Source organism: Triticum urartu, chromosome 5 (genome assembly GCF_003073215.2).
Source record: "Triticum urartu cultivar G1812 chromosome 5, Tu2.1, whole genome shotgun sequence".
NCBI lineage: Eukaryota > Viridiplantae > Streptophyta > Magnoliopsida > Poales > Poaceae > Triticum > Triticum urartu.
This window is the reverse complement of record NC_053026.1, coordinates 318,969,525-318,979,742: the sequence shown is the minus strand read 5'-3', so window position 1 is coordinate 318,979,742 and position 10,218 is coordinate 318,969,525. Positions and strand designations below refer to the sequence as shown.

The following is a 10,218-nucleotide window of genomic DNA, read 5'->3' as shown; positions in this document are numbered from 1 at the left end:
AACTTGGCAAGTTAACTCCTAGTGATTGTGTACATAAGCTTGCAAAGATTTTACTGACGTGCAATCATGTGTTTATGTTTTTATAACATTTCTTCGTCTAGCCCATCATGATATTTTCACCCAGCCCAGCAAGTCCGCGGATTTCGAGAAAAATGAAAATGGGATTTAAACGGGCTGCATACATGCTACATCATTGTTTCACCCAGCCCACCAAATGGACTAAAAAGAAATGGATTGACAGCTGGGTCCATGGCCACAACCCAGTTTTTTTGTGATTTGCCAAGTAAGTCACTTTGTCAGGCTTGTTGGGTTGCAAATCTTTAAAGACGAGGAGAGCTTCATTCGGTTGGCCGAGAAAATGGCCTATCAGTAATGAGAAATGGGTTGTACATTTTTAAAACACATCAAACCGGCAATTAGTTTCAAATATCTTTTTTTTCATTTCGAGATTTTAAATTACATTAATTTTTATGCGTAGAGAATTTGTTGGATTTTATATTGATATACATTTATTTTTAAAATCAGTTTGAATGTGAGTCGAAATTTCGGGATTAAAAACAGTTCGGACCGCACCGAAATATGCAAAATTTCGTATAAATTTTTAACCGTGGCCACAATATGGGTTGTAATGCTAACAAAAAGAATATGGGCTTCAAAAAACCTTAAGAATTAGCAAATGGGCTGTAAATTATTAGAAATAATGGCAGATGGGTTGTATGGTGTTTTCCACAGATTTAAGGCTTTCCTAAAAAAAGTTGACGCACAAGCAGTGACTGTTGGATGTCCATCAAACGGCCGCCGTGCTACTTCAATCTCTGCTCTTCCTGCTCCAGCCGCTCAAACAAGCGCCGGCGGGATTGCCTGCTCCCTCCTCCCCGTGGCCGATTGTGCTGCCGCGCAGGCCTCACCGCCCCACCGTACTCCCATCGTTGGCCTAGCCATATTTCTACTCACCCCCACACATGCTGTTATTCTCCGGCGACGGCAGACGAACCAGTAAACCCTCGTATAGTCGTACTCCCCTCCGCGTGGGAAACAACTGCCGAGTCTTCCCTGCCTCCGTGTCGTTCCCTTCCTAGGCCTCGCCGTCGTCCACCGCCCTGGTGCTCTCGGCGTGGCCTGGTCAACGTGGTCAATGACTGACATGCATCTGAAGTGGATTGTACGTGGAGAGGCCGGCAGCTGGGTCCACGGCCGCACGCAAGGAAATGCCTCCTTATTATGCGCAAAATAATGATTCCTCCACCTGACATCAGGGACCCACCGAAAGGGCCTCTGTATTTCGTGAAAAAAACGTTACCGGCACTGACAGCTCGGACCAACGAGTTATATCTTCGCACGCAAGGAAGTGCCTCCTTATTACGCACAAAAAAATGAATACTCCCCCTGTTAGCTGGGACCCAATATAGTGGGAGGCTGACTTGTGGGCCTACTAAGTTGACGGGGACGGAGGGCTTTGTCAACTTAGTCAATATGCACGATTCTAGCTCCAGTGACCGTACGATGTCCATCCAACGGCCGTAGTGCTTCTTCAACCTCTGGTCTTCTTGCTCCAGCCGCCCAAACTAGCGCCGGTCGTGCCTCGTGCTCCTGCCTCTCGTGGCCGGCTGTGATGCGGCGGAGGCCTCACCGCCCCCTACTACTCCCACCGCTGGCCAGGCCATTCCTCTACTCACCCACACCCCCTGTTATTCTGCGGCAACGGCAGCCTCACACCGCAGCGAACCAGTGAACCCTCGTACTCCTCTACGCGTCGGCATCCACTGACGTGTCTTCCCCGGCTCCGCGTCGTCCCCTTCCTAGGCCTCGCCGTCGTCCACCGCCCTGGTGCTCTCAGCGCGGCGTGGTTAACATGGTCAAGGAACGGCTTCCATCGGACGTGGACTGTACATGGAGAGGCTGACAGCTGGGTCCACGGCCGCAGCAAGGAAGTGCCTCCTTATTACATGCAAAATAATTATTCCTCCACCTGACAGCGGGGACCCACCGGACGGGCCACCGTATTTCGCGAAAAAAATGTTTGCCCCTGACTGCTGGGACCCACCAGCTACATCTTCGCACGCAAGGAAGTGCGTCCGGGCAAAAACAAACGATTCGCCCCCTAACTGCTGGGACCCACCAGTTACATCTTCGCAGGCAAGGAAGTGCCTGACAGTCGGGACCCACCTGGTCGAAGCGTACGTAGCGTTGTCATTCTAGTCGCGAACGTGTACGTACATATATACTGGTGGATGTAGAGGCACGCACGTGTCGTAGTAGAGACGCGTATGTGTCGTAGTAGAGGCGCGCACGTAGCATGTACACGTACGTACAGCGGCCAGGGTGCAAGAAAGAAAATACGGCCACGTATGTGTACATACGGGCAGGGTCTCGAACGCCTACTCGCGCATACGTACGGCCAAGGCTCGTGTACATGGCTGGGTCAGAACAGAGAAATAGCGTCGTCGTCGTGTTCATGGGGAGGCAACGGAATGAGTCGTGTTCATCGGGAGGCAACAGAACGCGTGGGAGCCAACCGGCTGGGTCGGAACGGAATGTGTGGTCGTGTTCATCGGGAGGGCTTGGACGGAACAGGCGATGGAAATGAGGCCTGGCGTACCGCACAATGGAGGAAACGGACCTCCTACGTTCGGAACGGGGTCCTGTTGATCGAGAGGGGTCTGGCGTACCGCAAAACGAATGAAACGGACCTCCTACGGTCGAAACGGGGGTCCTGTTGATCGGGAGGGGTGTGGTGTACCACAAAACGGACGAAACGGACCTCCTACGGTCGAAACAGGGGTCATGTTCATCGGGAGTGGTGTGGCGTACCACAAAATGGGACTCCATGGGATACTGTTCATCTCCACCGTCGACCTCCTCCAGCCTCCACGGGCTGCCGTCGACGATCGGGTTCAGTTAACAGCCATCGATCGATCGCTCAGGTTCAGTAACGCGTAGCCTGCAGTGCAATCGCTCGGGTTCAGTTAGAGCCCAACGCCTCGCTCGGATTCAGTTAGAGCCAACGCCTCGCACACACGCGCGTACGTGTATGAGAGAAACGCGCATCGCTCGGCCCCCGACCTCCCACCATAACCGGGAACTCCCCGAAATTTCCTCCCCCTCACTTCTACCACGGTCTTTTTCGTCATGGATGGCCCAAAGGATATCATGCAGCTGCGTCTCCGGCCCGCCCAGGACGAAAAGCCCATTTTCTGTCATGATTTTTTGTCATAGAAGTAGGAGCCCAGCACATCTATGATGATACCGGGTTTTGTCACAATTATCGTCATAGAAGTGTCATATGTATGACAGAAAAAAAATTCGTTCGGCCCAAAATGTCACGGATGTGTCTTTTTTTTGTAGTGCTTCCTAGTTGGAGTAGGAGAAGAAGGAAGAGGGGGAGAGAGAGAAGGAAAGGGGGGCGGCCCCCACCCCAATTCGGATTGGGCTTGGGGGGCGCCCTCCACCTGGCCGCCTCCTCCTCTCTTCCACTAAGGCCCAATAGGGCCCATTGACTCCCCGGGGGTTCCGGTAACCTCCGAGTACTCCGGAAAATGTCCGAACTCATCCGGAACCATTCTGGTGTCCAAACATAGCCTTCCAATATATCGATCTTTAGTCTCGGCCATTTCGAGACTCCTCGTCATGTCTGTGATCACATCCGGGACTCTGAACTACCTTCAGTACATCAAAACACATAAACTCATAATACCGATCGTCATCGAACGTTAAGCGTGCGGACCCTACGGGTTCGAGAACTATGTAGACATGACCGAGACACGTCTCCGGTCAATAACTAATAGCGGAACCTGGATGCTCATATTGGCTCCCACATATTCTACGAAGATCTTTATGGGTCAGACTACATAACAACATACGTTGTTCCCTTTGTCATCGGTATGTTACTTGCCCGAGATTCGATCGTCGGTATCATCATACCTAGTTCAATCTCGTTACCGGAAAGTCTCTTTACTCGTTCCATAATGCATCATCTTGTAACTAACTCATTAGTCACATTGCTTGCAAGGCTTATAGTGATGTGCATTACCGAGAGGGCCCAGAGATACCTCTCCGACAATCGGAGTGACAAATCATAATCTTGATCTATGCCAACTCAACAAACACCATCGGAAACACCTGTAGAGTATCTTTATAATCACCTAGTTATGTTGTGACATTTGATAGCACACTAAGTGTTCCTCTGGTATTCAGGAGTTGCATAATCTCATAGTCATGGGAACATATATAAGTTATGGAGAAAGCAATAGCAGTAAACTAAACGATCATCGTGCTAAGCTAACGAATGGGTCAAGTCAATCACATCATTCTCTAATGATGTGATCCCGTTCATCAAATGATAACTCTTTGTCCATGGCTAGGAAACTTAACCACTTTTTATCAACGAGCTAGTCAAGTAGAGACATATTAGTGACACTCTGTTTGTCTATGTATTCACACATGTACTAAGTTTCCGGTTAATACAATTCTAGCATGAATAATAAACATTTATCACGATATAAGGAAATATAAATAACAACTTTATTATTGCCTTTAGGGCATATTTCCTTCAATCACATGTCGCGCTTTGAACGCTTCCTTTGAATTTTTTCCGCATATGTTTTCGGTTTTTTTTGACTTTTCGGTTTTCAATCGGTCTTTCTTAGCTTTTGGTCAAATAAAAAATTGAAAAAAAACTTGCATGAAAAAACATGTCTTTTTCTTCCGCGAAAGGCATGGGTTTGCTTTCGCAAGAGGCTTGGCCGTGCCTCTCGAAAATGGAAAAAGGACGGGTTTTTTCTTCCGCGAGAGGCACGAGTTTGCTTCCGCATGAGCCATGGTCGTGCCTCTCGAAAACGAAAAAAATGTGTTTTTTCCTTCCACAGAGGCACGGGTTTGCTTTCGCGAGAGGCACGACCGTGTCTTTCGAAAACGAAGAAAACACATTTTCTCCTTTTTTTTCCTTTCACGAGAGGCACATGTTTGCTTTGGAAACGAAGAAAAGTGTGCTCCTGGCTCGGATTTTTGTCCTTTTTACGAAAAAAATCGCCAAAACCTATCAACATGGGATCTAATTTTAAAAATCTCGATGCAAGAAATCCAAGGGTAAAAACAGTTCGAGATTTGGACGCACGGCTTAAGAGATGAAACATTTTGAGTAAACAAATCAACAAAAAAAGGCAAACTCACAGTGCGCCATTTGTCACAACCTAAAACAATAGAAGTGACCTTTGCAAGATTGCTTCTTAATTAGTGATTTCATCAACCCTGACTCACGCTTGTGATAATGTTGGGGCGTTGGGCCATGCTTTATGGAGAACGACAACGTTGCCATGTTTCAGGCCCACAATGATACTCTCTCACATACACACGTGTAGTGGTTAAAAACACACTAAGATTTCTTTAATTATTTTATAAAAGAAATTTCGATCTATTTATCAACTATCAAGATAGTACAAAGAACATCAAAAGTAAAAATTACGTCCAAATCCGTAAACCATCCAGTGACAACTAGAAACATTGGAAGAACACTCAAATTTATTAACAAAACCAGCAGCACAAACAACTTTTTTTTTACTTAAGTGTTTTTGTAGCCGACCATCTTCTTCCTCCCGAATGGACCGATAATGTGCAGCCGCGTGACTCTTTGTCAGCAAAGCCAACTTACCATTGTTGATCATGAACAAGAAATCATCGAGGAAGTGGTCCTGTCGGGCCAGCACCTTGAACAAGCCATCACAACGGAAGAGCTGTAGATCCCAGAGCCAGATCTACATTATTTCTCACATGTCTCACGCCAACGCCGCATGACCAACTGATGTGATGATGTTTGATAATGAATACTTCGTAGGTCCTACATGACCTCATATTTCAGCAGCACAAAATGCATATGCTAGTCACAATTGTTATGCAATTTGGGCCGAATGTAGGTCATCATGTGGACCAAGGAGCAGGACAAACCCCTCAAGCGGCCCACAAGGGGTGGGGGAGACACTGCAAACATTCGAAATTACTATCCAACTCTCCTGGTTGCGACAAGTGGCGCACATGCAGCATGCCACTTGTCGCAACTAGGGAGTTTTTTCTTTTTTCGTAGATTAGTTTATTCAAAATGTTTTATCTCTCAAATCGTGCGTCCAAATCTCAAACCGCTTTCATTGTTGGATTTCTCGCGTTGAGATTTTCAAAACTAAATCTCATGTTGACAGTTTTGACGAATTTTTTTCATGAAAAAAACCGGACGAAAAAACTGAACCGGGAGCACAGTTTTTTCCCTTTCCAAAAGAGGCATGCCCGCGCCTCTCACGGAAGCAAAACCGTGACTCTCGCGGAAGAAAAAAAAAGAGAAAACACGTTTTTTTTCATTTCCGAGGAGGCACGGCCGTGACTCTCGCGAAAGCACAACCGTGCCTCTCGCGGAAGCAAAACTGTGACTCTCGCGAAATTAAAAAAAAATAGAAAACACATTTTTATTCATTTCCGAGAGGCGCGGCTGTGACTCTCACAAAAACACAACCGTGCCTCTCGCGGAAGCAAAACCGTGATTCTCGCAAAAGAAAAAAAACAGAAAACATGTTTTTTTTCTTCGTTTCTGAGAGGCACGGCCGTGACTCTCGCTAAAGCACAACCGTTAGGGCCAGTTCTTTTGGGCGATTCTATCAGAATCGCCCCCCTCCCCAGCTTCTCCCAGAATCATCACTCCATATATTTTTTACAATCCTAGCTAATTAGATCTTAACTAGATAGGATTGTAAAAAAAAATATGGAGTGGCGATTCTAGGAGAAGCTGCAGAGGGGGGCAATTCTGGGAGAATCGCCGAAAAGAACTGGCCCTTACTCTCGCAGAAGGAAAACCGTGACTCTCGCGAAAAGAAAAAACAGAAAACACGTTTTTCCGTTTCCGAGAGGCATGGCCGCGACTCTCGTGAAAGCACACCCGTACCTCTCGCGGAAGCAAAACCGTGACTCTCATGAAAGAAAAATAACAGAAAACACGTTTTTTTCCTTTTCGAGAGGCACGACCGTGACTCTCGCGAAAGAAAAACCGTGCCTCTCGCGGAAGTAAAACCGTGACTCTCGCGCAAGGCAAAAAAAGAAAACACGTTTATTTTGCATTTTTTTAATAAAAAAGCTATGGTGGAAAACCAAAACGTCGAAAAAAAACCGTTTAAAAAGCCGAAAACGCATGCGGAAAAATAAAATAAAAAACAAAATCCGGAGGGAGTCCCCAGGGCGCGACATGTGGCGAATGGCTGAGAGCGAGCCAAGTGGCGCTGATCGTTGCCAGGCTTCCGAAGGAGCGCTCGTTAACTAGTTGCTCTCGCAAACATTATGGGACGCTTCTTGTGAAACCACATATTGACCACACGTGCGTGTCATTGGGCCGACCCGGGCGGCACTCATTTTTCATACTTTTTTTGGTGGGTTTTCATTTTCTCCGGTTCTATTTTCTGTTTATCCTTTCCCTTTTTATCTTTTTATTATTCTTTCTTTGTTTTTTCCTACTTCTATATTCCCTTTTTTCTTTTCTTTTTAATATTTACTTCCTAATAATATGTACAAATTTTATTTTGCAAAATACACGATAATATTTAAAAACTACATGAAATTTATTCAAAATCAAATAATACTATTTTTGAATATTTTATTTCAAAATACATGGACATTGTATTGTAAATACGTGAATAATTTGTTAGTTGTTTGCTTTTTTTAAATGTGTGAAGACTTTTTAAAATACATGATTTAAAAAACCACGAACTATGATTTTTTTTAAATAGGTTCGATTTTTTAAGTATTTTCATAATTTTTATTCGAATTATTTTTTGAAATAAAAGTGATAATATTTTTATTACATGATTTCTTTTCAAAGTGTGTGGTCAAATTTTAAAATCACACAAATAGTTATAAAAGATACACAGAGACTTTTTTTTAATATGTGCATATATTCTTGTAACACATAAATATTTTATTTTTTTACTATTAAATTAATTATATAAAAATGACCAATAAAATTGACCTTTTCTTTCTAGAAATGGCTTTTTAATGGGCGATGGAATTGTTTATCTGCATTGCTAACTAGATTTATTACGATTAAAGCCCGCAAAAAAAATGACAAACCTTATGTGTTGCTAGCTAGTTTTTGCATTTGAAAATTCTGCAAATATTACATTCAACAGAGTCTGAACCGCTGTAGAGTCGTATGGATTTCATTTGGGTATCTTTGTCGTGTCAAACTAACAATGAACACAATTTGTCTGAGATACCCACTTCCCTTGTATCACACAACAATTTCAGTTCCAATATCAATCCAAGAAGATGTTTTTTCTAATGACCTGACATGCTATTTGGTGTGTTTAAAGGCATGTAAATTCATCGTTAGCAAACTAATCATGTGGAGTGTGTTAGAATTTTTTGGCCTCTCCGATTTGCCCATTAGCATGTCTGTAGCCACCGAGCATATTCTAAGTTAGCTAACAAATATGTGATCTAAATATGTACCTATATGATATCTCTATCCGGTTTCATCTGCAAATTGACCTAGAAAATCTGATATGAGTTGGTAATACTGCTTACATCCAGATTTCATAACTCGCAGGCTTGATATTATTGACAAGGTAGCGTTCAGTTTTGCTTCCATATGGCATCTCTATCTCTTTAACTCAAAATATTTTTGTCCTCTGCGTGCAGATGTCAAATACGTGCATACTGTAGTACCTTATTTAAATCAGAATCACTCAACATATGAAATGCATGGATACCAGGATATGTCATTTCAGTATATGCAATGTCTGAATTCCAATTGATCAGTACAATACTGACGATTCCTTGGTGTACATACTTATATTGACTGTTATAGGACGATAATCCGGTACAATCTGACTAAACATAGCTTGGTAATTCAAGAACTTACTAAGCACACAGAAAGGATAAATACTAGCCAGTAAACAACATATCAGCACGATATCGACAAACATTATAGGCAAACAATTTCTGAAACTGCAGCACTACACAGATACTAGCACTACCACCCGCAACAAGATCAGTACTTTAGAAGCTGAGCGCCGAGAGAAGAATGACAGTGGTGAAAACCAGTGCCAGAGCGGAGGTCACCAGAGCCGGCAGCGCCACAGCGCCGCCGTTCTTGGTGTTGTGCGGCCTCGTGTTCACCGCGCCGCCACCGGTACCGGTGTGCCTCCCGGCACCGCTCGCTCCACCACCGGAGCCGCGGCCTCCCGTGTGCCCAAGCTTCCTGGCTCTCGACATCTCCAGGAGCCTCTGGCCTTGGATTTCTGGAAAAGTAAGCGGCAGTTCCAGGAATAACTTTGTAAGAGATATGAAGAAAGTAGGGAGAAAAGAGGAGATTGATGCACACAAACTACTAACCATGGGGCTGGAGAGCTGCACCAGCCATGGCCCTTCTCGGAGCTGCCTCACACCATGTGCCATGGGAAGCGACGGCGAGGAGGAGGAGGAAGAAAGCGAAGGCACCTTTCTTCATCTTGAGATGGACTCGGTGCCCAACAGAGCAACTCCGATGTGGAGTGTGTGCGGAGGCTCGTCTAGTCTTTTAACTCCTGGATGCTGGAGAGCAGCTAGCTAAGATAAGACCACTCCACAAGCTATTGTGCATGGTGGCAACAGTTGAGCTTGGTTCTTTCTGTGGCAGACACTGTGCCTTGAGCCGGAGAGGCGCCTTGCACCGTGCCTTTCCCACCCTCTCGTTAGCTCACAAAATCAGGGTTAGTACTCTCCCGTAATCTTGCTGATTAGCACCACCCCCAAAACGAGCAACAGTTTGAGGAACTTTTGTTTCGGTGCTCTATGGCATCACTGGTGTTTCCGCTGGGGGCAAGAGGGGGCAAAGCGAACTGCAAAAGCTACCCAAAGAGCATATTTTGTTGCTTTTTTTATCTGTGTGCATGTCGTTGGCGCTGAGATTCCACGATGCTCCACCACATGTGCTCTTTGCCAGCTCCGAGAGCTACAGAATTTTGAGACCACAGGCAGCCTGTAATGTAGAAATCCTGAGATTGGTTTTCTCATCTCCTCCATCCGATCAGCAGGGGATACGGTGTGATCTTTGCCTTTCTGAGATGTCGTTTTGGGCGGCCTGTGAATGGTCCTTTCAGCCCAAGTTTCAGACGTGGCATTTTCTGCAGAGGAACAGTTACATCAGTACAAAGTAGCAAGGACAACTGCTGCATCAGTAAAAACAATTCTTACGCATTCTGAAAGAAA

At 45.1% G+C, this 10,218-nt stretch overlaps 1 protein-coding gene across 1 annotated transcript; it reads right to left on the bottom strand.

Annotated features, from left to right (window-relative positions):
- Positions 1 to 8,733: 8,733 nt before the first annotated feature.
- LOC125555950 lies at positions 8,734 to 9,807 on the bottom strand. Its single transcript, XM_048718754.1, has 2 exons — positions 9,364 to 9,807; positions 8,734 to 9,269 (listed from the first exon to the last, which is right to left on the bottom strand). Exons 1-2 carry the CDS (start codon positions 9,476 to 9,478, stop codon positions 9,028 to 9,030), a joined length of 357 nt encoding a protein of 118 aa, XP_048574711.1. The 5' UTR covers positions 9,479 to 9,807; the 3' UTR covers positions 8,734 to 9,027.
- Positions 9,808 to 10,218: the final 411 nt, after the last annotated feature.

Coding starts and splice junctions, on each gene's coding strand:
- LOC125555950 (XM_048718754.1), bottom strand. CDS start 9,478: ATGAAGAAAGGTGCCTTCGCTTTCTTCCTCCTCCTCCTCGCCGTCGCT. Junction 9,270..9,363: donor TGCAGCTCTCCAGCCCCATG/GTTAGTAGTTTG, acceptor TTACTTTTCCAG/AAATCCAAGGCCAGAGGCTC.